This window comes from Chelonoidis abingdonii, chromosome 4 (assembly GCF_003597395.2).
Source record: "Chelonoidis abingdonii isolate Lonesome George chromosome 4, CheloAbing_2.0, whole genome shotgun sequence".
NCBI classification, from domain to species: Eukaryota; Metazoa; Chordata; order Testudines; family Testudinidae; genus Chelonoidis; species Chelonoidis abingdonii.
Genome location: NC_133772.1, coordinates 81,711,691 through 81,727,281, shown reverse-complemented (window position 1 = coordinate 81,727,281; position 15,591 = coordinate 81,711,691). Strand labels below are relative to the sequence as shown.

The following is a 15,591-nucleotide window of genomic DNA, read 5'->3' as shown; positions in this document are numbered from 1 at the left end:
AAGAAAAACAAACAGAGGATCAATCCAAGGAGGGAAAGAGTACACAAAAGAGACAGGATCGGAATGGATAGAAGCTCAAAGAGCATTAAAGTTCCCGATGACAAAACTGGAGAAAAACAACTGACGGAGTAGTTGAGCATATCCAAAGGATTCATTCTATATAGGCCCAAAAGCACAATTCCCATATGAATGAAAGAAGATAAAATGCAAATACACAACCTGGCCAACCACCAGATCGCATACCCCTAACAAATACAAAAGATCCACCACTAAAAATGGACAACTAATTCCAGATGTAAGCAAAGATTATACGACAAATAACACCAAAAGCTAAGGCAGATAAGAAAGCAAAGCACAAAATGAGCTCAAATCATAGAAGAAAGGAAACAAAAGACCACATACAAAAAAAGGTAAGACCATAGGACAGGACCCTACTGCTACTCTCCCGCGAGGGTACCAAACAGTAACAAAGGAAACTATTAGCGAAAATGGCAGTAGCGAAGCCAATCGAACTCTTCTCTATACTGTTTCGAAGGTTCCTAACAACTGACCAAGTCCCCAAGGAACCAGATCGAAACCGCACAGTGACAAAATCTTATCGAAGAGCAGCGTAGGGTTATAGAGATTAAAATCAAAAATCCTACGAGCCAAAAGTTACAAAATACACTAGCACAAAACAATTCATAAAATTAACTGGACCACGACGTCCCACCACGCCACACCTGATGAAAGCATCCACAAAAAATATCAAGGATTATATAGAGGAGGTCCGACCTCTGCCAGATATCTTGGAGTCCTTGGTGAGCACCGGAGCAAGATCCAGAACTGACGGAAAAGGGCAAATATAAGTCACCATCATAACACAATGAACATAAGACACTCGCAGACACATAACAGACCAGCTGTACCGTTAACTTCCGTGCCAGGAAATATCGGAGCAAATAAAAGAAATCATCCCTGCTAACAACATAACGAGGGAGCGTGGTAAGGTGCGTGACAGCCCGCAGGAATCTGTACAAAGAACAAATGTCATCCAAATCAACATCTGATAGCTTTTTTGAATCAAGATAACCGCGCCTCTAACTGGATAGGAGAAGCCGGTGAATTGTGGTAACCTAGACTAGTAAGGCATTGAATTAGTCCTTGCATGAATATCCCTATCGATAAACACTAGCAATAAATAGATGGCAACTAGAAGGTGGGTGCACCAACTGGGAACTGATAACCGTACCAGAGACGTAGTTATTTATAGCTCCCAATCCTGCTAAGGAAAGCAGTACAAGTCGCTTCCGCAGGGTCTGTTTTGGGAACCCCACCTCTGTTCAACTACTTCACAAATACGACTTAGACGCGGCATGGAGGAAGTATCTAGTAAGTTTGCCGGACGATAACCCAACTGAGAAGAGGGGATGACAACTAAACTTGAAACAAGCTACAAAAATCAAAACCAATACGAACATACTCTCATCAACGAAAACAACTTAAAACAGATACAAACTCCCACTAAGAAGACAAGATCTCACAACAGACACAGAAGGAGAGACGTAAGAAAGAAGCAACGGAAGGGGTGCTAGGACCACCGAGCAATAGAGTCAACAAGTGATTCCTGATGCAAAAAAGCAAGACGTGATTCTGGAGAGGGCATAACAGATGGTTGTAAACAAGACACAAGAGTCATCCTCGGCGCTTTCCACTCTGCGCTGGGTTAGCACTCAGCTGGAGATATGATTCCAGTCTCTGGTCACCGAGATTTTTAGAATAAAGAGCGTTTCAAAGAGATTGGAGAAATGGAGAAGTTCAAAAGAAAGCAACAAAGATGATTAGCTGAGAACAGACCTATAAGAGCTGAAGAATGGTTTTTTTGTTGAAAGAAAGACTGAGAGGGGAACAAATGACATTTTCAAAGGTATCTAAAAGTGTGTCATCAAGAGGGACGCGGAGAAAACTTATTCACGCTAGCCCATGATAGGAAAAAGAGAAAGCAATGGCTTAACACTGCAGCAAGGAGATTTAGGTTGGACAAAAGAAAAATTCCTAGGTCACTATATAAACACTGGAGATAAGATTGACCTAGGGAGGTTGTGGAATGACTCCATCTCTGGAGAAATTTAAAGTAGGTTAGATAAATGTCTTATCAGAGAAGCATGAGGACATCTATTGTCCTGCCAGAGTGCAGGAAGGGCAGGGGACTGGACTTGATGACCTCTCGAGGTCCCTTCCAGTCCTAGAGTCTATGAATCTATGAATTACTTTCCATTAACAACACTGAATTTCATCTGTCGTTTTGCTGCGAAGTCATCCAGTTTTGTGAGATCCCTTTGTAGCTCTTTGCAATACAAAAAGCAACCAGAAGGCATGTAAACAATGGTGTGGAATGAGCACAGATCAGATTCTCGCAGGAGAGGAAAAGAAGAGAGAAAGGGAGAAGAGAGCAACTCAAGATTAACAGGTATTTATTCTTTCCTTTGCAATGTTACAAAGAAATACAGTAAAATCATAGATTGGAAATTAGATATATCAATACACTATTTTAGTGATGTTGAATGAAAGTCCCAAATTGTTTCAAACATGTGCAATTTATAGTTTCAATTAGGATGAAATTTCTCTTACAGTGAAGTCATTTTCAGGGTGTGGGGATGAAAATGAGGCTCTTGAATGTATAATGTATATTTCACCTCTGTTAGTCCAACACAACAGCGAAAGACGTGTAGATCATGCTGTGAAATATCACTCGTAATATCAATTTAACATCTAGTGAAGAGATGGTTCTCTCATCCAAGGTTTTCAGAGATAGTAACGCTATGTAAATTAGGTGAAATAGTGGCTCCATTGAGGTTCATGGCAATATCCTGACTAACTTCAGTGAAGCCAGGATTTCATTCATTGTGTTTATTATTGGAGTTGTTAGATGATAACCACAGACTATCAGTTAATTGTTTCTTGTTTGTTTTTTCCCTTTGGAAATAATTGCAAGTTCAACAACTCCAAACAATTTGTTACTATCTCTGAAAATCTTGGATAACAGAATTTTCACTAGGTGTTAAATTGATGTTATAAGTGATATTTCACAGCATGATCTACACCCTACTGACTTTCTTTCACTGTTGTGCAACAGAGGTGAAGTATACAGTAGACATTGAAGAGGGCACTGCCAAATTCGAGAACAGAGAACAGTAGAAATCTTTTTAGGTGTTTTTTTTCTGTTTTTGTTTTTTAATCTTCTGTGGTGTTACTATTTCACGGAATCTTATGATAGGATTAAAGATGTAGAGGGTAAATAAAGTCCTTCTGAAATGTGTCATTCACAATTCTACAATGATTGTGACTGGTTTAATAATGAGTGGTATCTCTGAAAAAATATATACTCTAATACCGGGTGCTCCACCTTAATTTGGTGCGTTTATAGTCTGTTCAGACTACATTTACATATTAGAGATAAGTCTGGCTAGTTTGCTTCATTTTATACAAAATAAGTCCCACTCATGGATTTCTGGATAATTACCAAAAGGGACCTCAGGTAGGTAAAAAGTGGGGACCCTGAGCCACATATTCCAGCTACCTCAACAAGAAAAATACTGTCATTTTTGCTCAGTAGTGGCCTTAATTCTCATGAAAGGAAAGGACCTTGCTTTTTTGGAGTCTCACCCCTACATCCACACAAACAACCCACCAGTCAAGAGCGCTATACCAAAATATCCTTTCACGGTGGACACAGCAAAAATTGAAAATCTTTCCCTGTAATTATTCCTCTCTGAAGATATCTTGCAGGATTCTTACTCCTGGGCATTAGCTCCTTAGTTTCAGTTATAAGTCCCTTAGTTCATAATGTTTTTCTAACTTTTAAGGGCAGCAGTAACATGGTGGATAGCAAGCTTGGTACCCTACTGCCTGTTTTCTAACCTCTGCAAAGTACAAATGTTGCCTATGAATGTTCCAGTCATTTCCTTCCATTACATTGGTAGGGAAGCTCCCTCAAAGAAAGGGGCATTCAAAATTTCAAGATGACCAACATAAGCTGAAAAATATGGCTTGGGCGGGGGCACTCAAAACTCTGAGGGGATGTGGGCAGGTGAGTGAGTACTCTGCAAGATAGTATCTTGAGAGAAACAGAATCATGCTTAAGTAATTTTCTCTTCTCTAGAGATTCCACCTGGGTAGGATTCTCACTCCTGGGGTCAAGAAGTATTTAATAATAATGGCTTTATAGTAATAATGGTAACAGACAACTTTGCCTCTCCCTGCAACCACATAGTCACCATTCCTCAGCCAGATCCAAGGATCTGATCTGTTTGCTAAGAGATTAAAGAGCTTGTCCCCTTTATCTCTAAGAGGAGTTACAATGCCTTTTATACCCTGGGGCTTGTCTATGCTACTACATCGACTCCCAAACGTCGACAAAACAAAAATCGTCAAAGGGTGTTCACACTTGCTCCCTTTGTTGACAGATCATGTCCATATTGGGGACACCATCATTGACAGGGTGAGCAATGCACTGTGGGTATGTATCCCACAGTGCAATGTTGTGGGAAGGAAGAGCTGATTGCTGCGCATCTTGGGATTCTCTCCCAGTTCTCCCACAGCCCCCTCAGCTGCTGAAAGCAGCATCATGAGCAACTCTGTGAGCTCTCCATGCTGAGGAATGGCAAAGCAGCATAGCAGTCTGCCTCCTGCTATGTTCCTAGTGCAGGGCAGAACAAGAGCATTCCAATGATTTGCTCTTTGTTTGTTCCCCAAAGGGAGCAGCACACTGATACTTCCTGGAGCTTTGAAAGGGGAGGGGCATATGCCTGCAGGGCAGCAGAGACCAAAACACTAAGCGCAGCAATCAGGGCAGGCATTGTGAGATACTGGTGGAAGCCAACAAAACAATCAGCAGCTTCTACACTGGCTCTTTGTCGACAATATAGGGAGGGGAAAAGACAAAAGTCTCTTGCAGTGGTAGAAGTTTTTTGTTGCCAAAACTGGGCATTTTTCGCTACAAAAGTCCCATTATAGTGTGTACACTCTTGCTCTTTTGTCTCCAAAAGACAGTTTTTTGGCAACAAAACTTGCCCCTGTAGAAAAGCCCCTCGTTGAAACTAAATTCAATCCACTTGTTATTGCACTTTTAGGCCAATGCAATTTTGAGCTGCAGACACAAGCTTAATTCTGGCATTTTAACTTTTGAGTGCTTGACTTTGCAACCTTAATGTTCTTTTAATCTTTTTATATAATACATGTAAATACCATAATTTTCATTAACATAGTTACAATAATGCAGTTTCCAGGTGTATAAGGAAGGCCTTGTGTACTGTGAGGCAAGCTGGACCTAACTTCAGTAGTAAGGTTCCTGAATACTGGAGTGCTGTGGTGCAGCAGACTGCACACTGTGCAGCAGCTGCATTTATATTTAAAAATTTTTATTTTTAAATTAATTTTTATTTTATTTATTTATTTTTATTATTTATTTTTAATTAATGAAATATCTCCACATTTTCACTTTTCAGTATGATAATGATTTTTATTCTGAAGGAGTGCAACTACATCATTGAAGCTGTTAGGAGAAACTGATGCTTTTAACCCTTAAGGAGGAAGTACAGGATTGTGGGATAAGCACAGAGCAAAGTGATAGTCCTTCTCTCCATATACCTTGGATGTAAACACTTCTGGAACATTGCACTAAAATTTTGGGGATCTTATTAACAGAAAGCTATTGACAATCTGAGGGAATTTCAGAGAACAACTGCAATGATCAGGGGTCTGGAAGGATTAATTTATGACAAAAATTAAAAGAGCAAAATATGTATGTATGTGTGGGGGGGGGGGGAAATGAGGGGAATACCTGCATTATTTTGTATGAATACTATATGTACCTTAGTTTACCAGACTGACATTATTCAGTCTGACCACACAGAGTTAAATCAAAGGCAGTAATAAGAGAAAATCAAGAAGGAAACAAAATAACAGAGGTAAGTTATCTCTAAGGAAAATACCAAGGGGTCTACAGGGAACAATGGGGGAACTATTAATTGGGAAAATGCCCACAAGCCTGGCTCCAGCCAGATTAACAGGTTTACTTTTCCCAGGCCGGAGCCAAAGATCACAAGGAAACTTAATTGTTAAAAACTCCTGCTTAAAGAGGGATGATGGGAGTGAGGCACTGCAGGAGAGACACTGACAGAGATAGAAAATATTGTGGGTTTTTTTTTCGTCTTTCCCATAAGTTAGGGGTGTTTGGGCTGAGGAGAACTTACGAAAACTTGCGAGAAAAAGACTCAGGTGGATAGGTCTTTTGTTGTTTCAAACCTCTTCTCTGAGTGCTTTGTACCTTTGGGTGAATGAATAATACTTTATTTTGAAGAAGCTGTTTTGAGTGCCTCTAGTCAGCTGCTGGTCACATGTTCCCACAGAAAAGATCTTGGAGGTGCCAAATACGTGGGCCTGTTGTTTTTTCATGGGTATTAAACTGAGGGGCTGCAGCCCAGAGACTCAGACTAAGGGCTTGGCTACACTGGAGAGTTGCAGCGCTGTAAACCCACCACCAGCGCTGCAACTTACTCACTGTCCACACTTGCAGGGCACATACAGCACTGCATCTCCCTGGCTGCAGTGCTGGTTGTACTCCTGCTCTGCCTCGAGTATAAGGATTGCAGCGCTGGTGATGCAGCGCTGCTCCGCAAGTGTGGCCACCAAAAGCGCTGTAATTGGCCTCCAGGGTATTAGGAGGTATCCCAGAATGCCTGTTCACAACAAACCGGAAGAGTGGCTGAACTCCGGGCTCCTCGGAACTGCTTATCTGAAAAACAAACACAGCTCCTGTTTGCTCGAGAAGAGGCAGGCAGGGGAATTGCTTTGGAATGTTCACAGCTGTTTGCTTGAGTAGAGAAGCCACACAGAGGAGGGGGGGGGGAGTCCATGTCAGAGCAGCTGCTTATGTGGTCTGAAGGCTATTTAGGAATGCATAATTTGCATTTCGTGAATAAGAGAGGGGTGGGGAAAGGGGTCAAAACTCTTAAAATGATTGAAGGTAGGTGCTGTGTATCTTCCAGTCCGTGAATAAGAGAGGGGTGGGGAAAGGGGTCAAAACTTTTAAAATGATTGAAGGTAGGTGCTGTGTATCTTCCAGTCCTTAGAACTTGCAAGGCAGGGAGCTGACACAGTGTCAGCTCCAAAAATCCACTCTCTCTGTCTCCCCCACGCTCCCTGTTACACTACACTCCACCCCACCCCCCCTCTTTTGAAAAGCACGTTGCAGCCATTTGAATGCTGGGATAGCTGCCCACAATGCACCACTCCCAACAGCACTGCAAATGCTGCAAATGTGGCCACACTGCAGCGCTGGTAGCTGTCAGTGTGGCCACACTGCAGCGCTTTCTCTGCACAGCTATACAAAGACAGCTGTAACTCCCAGTGCTGTACAGCTGTAAGCGTAGCCATGGCCTAAGAATGATAGGACTGTGTGGTTCCACCCAGAATGGCTAAAGGTAGCAAAACCTGTCATCAGAGGCATGCACTTGAGAGGGACTGCAAACTGGTCTGTAACTGTGAGAATTTGTCTAAGTAACCATTAAAGGAAAACATAACAATATTTACAAATATTTGAAAAGTATACAAAACAAGTATGGAGAGGATTAATTAAGGTGGCTATAAAGCACAAAAACTAGCAGTAAAACAATTAAATTAAGCAAAAATTCAGGTAGAATATCAGATAAATCTTCCTGATCATGAAGTCTATTAGGTTGTTTTCAGTCTTCCAAGAAAAATGGTAGAAGTCCCATCAAATTGAAAATGTAAAATTTGACTCAACAAAACAACTGAAAAATGTGCTGTAGGGAACAATCCTATATTGGCCACTGGAGGTTAGACTAAATGACTATTAGGCCTTCTTCATTTCTGACTTCTCTGTTGTTTTAATTACCTGAGGCATCTCACCTACCTGAAGCCTCAGGTTTTATTTCAGGGGAAGGGAATCAACTCAAGACTGTACTACGATTATACTTCTTTCACACTTACAAATTTGAAAAAAAACTTCACTTACTGTTCTAGCTACACTCAAAGAAGAGATATCTTATGAAAAGGAGACAGACTGTGTAAGGTTTTTGATTTTTTTAAATCCTAATGTACAGTATTATGTAATAGCTAAAAAGTAAAAGAAACGGTGATAAAATGTGTCGCTGATCAGAAAAGTAGTCATGTAAATATGGCACCTTCTTACTCAACAGCTCTGCCCACTGTCTGCGTTAAGAGGTATTTGTTCATTTTTTTCAGACAAAAATAGATTTGTATTCCTTTTTGTCCCACAGAAACAACAGAGGTGACAGAGAGAACTAGAGTCTATTCTATTTGGTGGATCAGCAACAGAATTGTTAAATAAGTTCTGATTGAAAAAAAATTTACTACTGGTGATAATGCACGACTTATAGTTAACATTTTAGGTGGCGACTTGAGGTACCAGCATTTAGAAAAAACATCTCTCAAATTTGATCTGGAAGCCATTGAGACATGGAATTCTACAATGCAACTTTTACAGAGTCAGTTTGCAGAGTATACAGTGACTTCTCTTCAAAAAAGGAGAGATTCTAGTGAAGGGGTCAGCAACCTTTCAGAAGTGGTGTGCCAAGTCTTCGTTTATTCACTCTAATTTAAGGTTTCACGTGCCAGTAATACATTTTAATGTTTTTTAGAAGGGCTCTTTCTATAAGTCTATAATATATAACTAAACTGCTGTTGTATGTGTAGTAAATAAGGTTTTTCAAATGTTTAAGAAGCTTCATTTAAAATTAAATTAAAATGCAGAGCCTCCCGGACCAGTGGCCAGGACCTGGGCAGTGTGAGTGCCACTGAAAATCAGCTCACGTGCCACCTTCAGCATGCGTGCCAAAGGTTGCCTATCCCGTTCTAGTGAGACTGAAAGCAGTGTATTTCCATGAAGGGGATCAGGATAGTGTTGTGCTTTCATTTCAGGTTCAAGAGGAAACCTAAGTGACAAATACTTACTGTATTTAGAGAGAAACAGGGTGCTAGCCTGCATTAGTCCGGAATCAGTTTTGCAGGAATGACAGTTAAAGAAGCCAGGTGTTCAGATATTACAATGATGAATGCAGTGTAAATGCCTAGATAACTATGATTTCCTTAAAATAGACAAAGCACGAGAGATTACAGGAAGTGAACAAAGCAACCAGAAAAGCAATAATGTAATTTAAAATTGTTGCTAGCTTTGGGAAAGATTGTGGAGTACTGCAAAGTAACAAGAGACCCTTTATTTAAAATTATGGAAGTAAGAGACAAACAGGAAAGCTACCAATCCAAAAAGTTTAAAATCTTTTACTGTACAGACACTCTCTGAAGATGTGTAGTACGAAAACACATGAAAAAAACCTTGCTGGATGACTGACAGAAGTACTCAGGCACGCAAAGGGCATTTCAGTGGATGATGTATATTAGATATTCAAAAATCATTTAACAAGATTCCATTTCAGAAATAAGTGGTGAAGGCAAAGAGTTCATTAATAGGAAATAAAATAGGGAGAAAAGTTGACTGAGTTAGGAAACACAGAGGTGCCACACAGGGAAAGTTTACAAGTTTGAAAGAGGGTGAGCTAAACATTTCAAAAATTAATTTTAAGATTCTTCTTGTTGCAAAGTGTACAGCTGCTCTAAAGAAGCTAACACATATAGGGGTCACTTTATCAGAGGGGCAGAATGCCAAAGTACAAAGATGATGATAGGACTTGATAAATAGGATTTCTGCTTTCGTGCTTTCCATTGCTTTTGGTATTTTTATTGGCTCTTTAATCAAATTATAACTCAACTGTAGATGTGAAAATGACTGGATAAATCTCTCTCTGAAATGAACACAAAATCTTTTAAAATAAATTGGTTAGAATTTTTGTTAATTTGAACATCACACCTGCAAGACTGACTTGTCTTGATAGCTTGCTTGTTAAGAAACTGCCTGGGGCAGTTTTGTCCTAGTTTTCTTGCTAATTAAAATTTTCTGTTGTAAAACATATAAAGCTCTTAACATTGAAAAAAATAGCAAATTCTGTGGCCTCTCAGTCAGTTGCTTTGGTGGCATTCTATTGGTAGTTGATTGATTTAGAAGTTAGAAAATCTGAACAACATTTGAGAGACAGCTGTTTTCGAAGGGGTTATGGAGAGCCACTAGTAAGTTATGCTAGAAGGAAGATTTCTGGCTTATTGGGTAGGAAATGAGTTCCAGATGCATCCAACAGTCCCTCTACTTTGTTGGAGGAAACCGTCTCTCCACCCTTCTAATGTTATGTCTCATTTTAATACCCATTCCCAACACCAGGCTAGGAATCAGCAAAGGGAGAAATGTCAAACTGGGAGCAGAGACTGGGAGTTGGGGAAGAACTGGAATGAAAGCTGGCATTGAGATCAGACAGCCCTGTTACTAGGACCTCCAGCAATGCAAGGTTGATGGTGAGTGAGATGACATCAGCCTTCTACAATTGTGAGCTTGCAGAGTAAGTTTGGGTACTTGATAAAAGCGGTGGAAGGACTCTTGTGTTTGGAAAAGGGAGAGCAGGCGGAAGGACAGAGGGGAAAGGAGGAGCAAGATTATTGTGTGGGAGTGGAAGTAATAGTAAATGTAGAACAGTTTCTCAGTTTTCTAAGGGTCAAAGTGAAAACCAGAAAACTCATAGGGAAAGTCCTGGTTTTACATTATCCGAAATACTGTTTGTAATGTTGAGAACTATCCTACAAAAGGGAAGTGAATGTCGTGAAAAATCTGATATTATAAAAATTGTTTGCTTGATCCCATACTGTGCTGGGCTCTATCCCAGAGGACAGAGATCGTTGCCTTAAGGAATGTTATCCTCTTACTTTATAAAGCAATTGTTAGACCTTTTCTATAATAATTAGACACTCTTCAAAATAGCACAAGTCAACACAGATAACATCAAATCTGAAGAATCTAAGTTACTAGGAAAAGTTATGGGAGATCAGTTGGTTTTAATTGTAAGAAGGATGACTTTAACGTAACCTAATTCTTTTCTATGAAATTATGACAGAGATGAAAGGAGTGCATAGAGACAGAATGTTCACTCTGGTACTGGGCTCAAAAAGCATGATCCAAAACCAAGAAAATCAGGAGTAACTGAGAACTCCAGCATGGCTGAGGAGAGGTGTGGTCTAGTAATTAGAGTCCAGGAGAAGGAAGCAGGAAATCCTTATTTCTATTCTAGGCTCTGACAATGACTTGTCTCATTGAGCAAATCACACAGGATTAGATCCTGGTCCCTCCTCTATGCAAATAGGCCAAAAAGCTGCCATAAGTGGGCAGCTGAAGTTTCTCTCCGCATTGAGGATGTGTTAGGGGCACGACTGAGGGAGAGGGAATATGCTGCACTCTGACAATTTCCCACTGCTACAAAGGCATCTTTTGGCCAGTTGCAAGCAGTATTGTTTAGAGCATCAACCTCAGAATCAGGGAATCTTTTTTAAGCTTCTTTCCTCCATTGTAAATGGGGAATCATTGAGTGGGGGTCTTTCTAGTGGGGTCCCACATGGATCAGTTCTTGGCCCCACACTATATAACATTTTTATGAATTACCTGGAAGAAAACTTCAAATCATCACAGATAAAATTTGCAGATGACACAAAAACTGGGGAGTAGTAAATAATTAAGAGGACAGGTCATTGATACTAGGTGATCTAGATTTCTTGGTAAATTGGGTGCAAACAAACAATATGTGTTTTAATATGGCTAAATGTAAATATATACATCTAGAAACAAAAAATAATAGGCAATACTTACAGGATGGGGACCTCTATCCTGGGAAGCAGTGACTGAAAATGAGCTCCCAATGTGACAGTGGCCAAAAGGGCTAATGCGATCCCTGGATAAACAGGGGACTCTTGAGCAGGAGTAGAGAAGTTTTTTACCTTTGTGTCTGGCATTAGTATGACTGCGTCTGGAATACTGTGTCCAGTTCTGGTGTCCACCATTCAAGCAGAATTTTGATAAACTGGAGAATGTTCAGAGATGAGCCACGAGACTGATTAAAGGATTAAAAAACATGCCTTATAGTGATGGACTCAAGGAGCTCAATCTATTTAGCTTAACAAAGAGAGGGCTTGGGGTGACTTGATTACAGGTTATAGGTACCTGCCTGGGGGATAGGCAGGTACCTTTGATAATGGGTTCTTCAATCTAGGTATGACACGATCCAATGGTTGGAAGCTGAACCTAAACAAATTCAGATTGGAAATTAGGTGTAAATATTTAATAGTGAGGGTAACTAACCATTGGAACAATTTACCAAGGGTCTTGGTCAATTCTCCATTATTGGTAATTTTAAAATCAAGATTGGATTTTTTTTCTAAAAGATATAGTGTTGAAATTATATTGGGGAAGTTCTATGGTCTGTGTTTTGCAGGAAGTCAGATTAGATTATCACAATGATTCCTACTACACTTGGAGTCCATAAACTGTGCCAAGTGCCTACTGGGCACAGCTAAGCATTCAGCCCTTAATGTCTCTGAGCCTCAGCAATATGTGGCTAATAGTTAATTACCTACCTTACAGTGGTACTGCAAGGATTTCTGTAGATAATGTCAGTAAAGTGATTTTAGACTAAATAGCATTGTATAAATGCTATGTCCTGAAAACTGTAATATACCTACAGAATAAGTTCCCAGATGAGGAGATTGCAGCGAAGAGTTTAAATGAGATTACTGCACCTCTCAGTCTTTTCTAGGAGGAGAAGGGATTGAGTAATCCTATGACAAAGCAGGATGAAGCTAGAGAGGTCAATATTAAAGTGCTGGTATGCTGGGTTGAAGCAGGGCACATTGGAGACAGATAATAGCCCTTTCCTGTTCCTCACATTTCCTACGATTTTTTTTTTTCAAATTGTGCTTATTTGGAAGTGAAATCTAAGCAGGTAGGCAGGACAGCAGGAGAAAAATGCTAGGAAAATACACAAGTGGACAGCACAGCAAAAGGACAATGCCAGTATATACTCAGACTTAAAGGGCAGCAAGGGTATAATGTAAGCTAAAAAGCAGGTGGAAAGGCAGAAGGGAAATGCCAGACACTCAGCAAGTCAATAAAGCAGTATCAATAAACCAGCAGATGCACAAAGCAGCAGGACAGCAATTCCAGGAAGTCAACAGCTGCACACAGTGGAAGGAGGGCAATACCAGGCACTCAAGAAAGGAGGCAGGACAGCAGGAAGTCAATGCCCATGTACAATCTCATGTAAAGGGCAAGAAAGCAATGCAAGCCACTCAACAGATGGATAAGGCAAAAGATAGTCAATGTCAGGGAATCAGGTGATCAAGAGGGCATAGCCATACACTCAAGCAAAAGGCCAGGGCCTCAGGGAGCCAATGCTGAGCTGCCAGCAAGTACACATAGCAGGAAGAGAGCAATGAATGCCAGGCAATCCCTAGGTGGACAGGGCTAGCAAGAGGGCAATGTCCATTAATAATCAAATACAACTGCCGGTATGGAGAAAATGGAAGCCTGATAATAGGTTGGCAGGAGGATGACAATGCTTTTCAGATACTGGAGGATAGCGTGAGCAAAACGCTCTCTAATAACACCATTAGATTAACATAGTAAACCATGAAAATCCAATAGAGAACAGTACAGAAATGGAAATAGCGGATGAATCTGAGCCCTAGTGCCTGGGGTGGCCACAGGACTCTCCTATTAACAGAACTGTGCGAATCCACAAGGAAATCAAACAAATGGGAAAAATGAGCCTGAAAGCTGTTTCTGATGATTTAAAAAAACAAACAAACAAACAAACAAAAAACCAGCAAAGAATTAGTTTGGAAATGATTGGCTGGAATTGAAGATGTTGCTTACCCCTCTCTGGAGCCCACAAAATGGGAATGTTGGGAATTTCTGCAGCAGAAAAACAGAAGAGAAAAGGGATTTCTGACTCCCTGTATGAGGAAAAGCAGGTCAATTTAGGGCTGGGTGAATTGTTTTGGGCAAAATAAGAACTGAACCTCTGCCTCTCTCTGGAACCAAGCCTTTACTGAGGTCTGAGAAAGGTTTAAGAAGTCCACACCACTTTCATCTCATGATATCCCACCCTCTACTTCCAAGAACCATACTTACCTCTAGGGCAGGCTGTGCAAGCGGAGATAGGAGACAGCATCAAGAGCTCACTCCCATATCCACTGGAAGACAGTTAGTGAGGACAGACACCAGCGCCCCAAGGCTGATGCAGGTAATTTTATGGGATACATTAAAAAGGTTCATTAACCCTAACTCACCTCTAGCAAAGGCTGGTATTTGAAATTGCCCAGATAATCACTTCCCAGTATTTGTGGGAATGGCCCTTTTCTTTTCCAAAAGCAGTTGCTGTGTTTGGGGAGATTCAGCAACACCTTCACTGTACCTTGATGCTGCTATTCTCTTGCCACTCAAGGGCTCTCTGGGGCGTCCCTTATATTTGCATTTCAAAGTATGTTTCAGATATCTCACCAGCTGTTTAGTTTCAAAAACACACTTTAAAATCTGAGACGTAAGTGCTAAGGAAGTCACAGAAGCAACCAGAACCAGTGGAAATACAACTGCATCTTTTGATCTAGTTGGTGTTGTCGCTTGCCAGATTGGAGTGGGGATTTGACTGAGAATTATGAGGACCTGCCTGGGGAAGGATGAAGGGGACCACAAATGTCAACCTGAAGACTGCCCTACACTTCAGCAGGACACCTACATCCCCTTGAGGGTGAGCAGGCAAGTTGGGGTGAGGGACAGGCTATACCTGAGGAAAATTCTCACTACAGGCTTGAAGGTTCAAAGAAGTAGCCAAACTTTCATATATTTATCCAAACCTCCAAAAAAGAAAATTACCTTTTCCGTAACTGGTGTTCTTGGAGATGTGTTGCTCATGTTCATTCCACATTATGTGTGTTTGCTTGCCACATGCACTGATGCTGGAAGTTTTCCCCCTCAGCATTATCTGTAATGGAGCTTTTCTGACACTCTCTGGAGTGGTGCCCATATGGAGCGGTATAAGGGGCGCTGCCGGCTCCCCCCACCCTCAGATCCTTCTTGCCGGAAATGCCAACAGTGGGGAAGGAGGGCGGGTCATGGAATGGACATGAGCAACACATTTTGAAGAACACCAGTTACGGAAAAGGTAACTGTCTTTTCTTTTTCGAGTGCTTGCTCGTGTCCATTCCACATTAGGTGACTCCTAGCAGTTCCTGTGGAGGCAGGTCAGAGTTCATAGCTGGGCAGATTGTAATACAGCTCTGCTGAACCCAGTGTCATTTCTGGCCTGCTGAGTGATGGCATAATGAGACAGGAATGTGTGAACTAAGGACTACATCGCAGCTCTACGGATGTCCTGGATTGGGATATGCGCCAGGAAGGCCGCCGAAGACACCTGCACTCTAGTCGAATGGGCTCTAACGAATGGGTTGTGGGACCTTTGCTAGCACATAACAGGTCTTTATGCAGGAGGTGATCCAGTTGGAAATCCTTGCAAAGAAACCGGAAGGCCCTTCATCCTATCCACCATAGCGATGAAGAGCTGGGTCGATTTACAGAAAGGCTTGGTATGCTCCAAGTAAAAAGTCAAGGCCCTCTGGACATCCAGCACATGCAGATGCCTT

At 41.2% G+C, this 15,591-nt stretch overlaps 1 protein-coding gene across 28 annotated transcripts in view; it reads right to left on the bottom strand.

The window, feature by feature from the left end:
- GPHN (gephyrin) overlaps positions 1-15,591 on the bottom strand; it is a 648,985-nt gene that overhangs the window by 288,304 nt on the left and 345,090 nt on the right. For 12 of the 28 annotated variants that reach the window (XM_075065351.1, XM_075065350.1, XM_075065357.1 and 9 more), the window contains one exon: positions 13,826-13,864. The exons of the other annotated variants lie outside the window; for them this stretch is intronic. In XM_075065351.1, the coding sequence (XP_074921452.1) occupies positions 13,826-13,864 (39 nt within the window). The remainder of the gene's footprint in view (positions 1-13,825; positions 13,865-15,591) is intronic. 28 annotated transcript variants of the gene reach the window in all.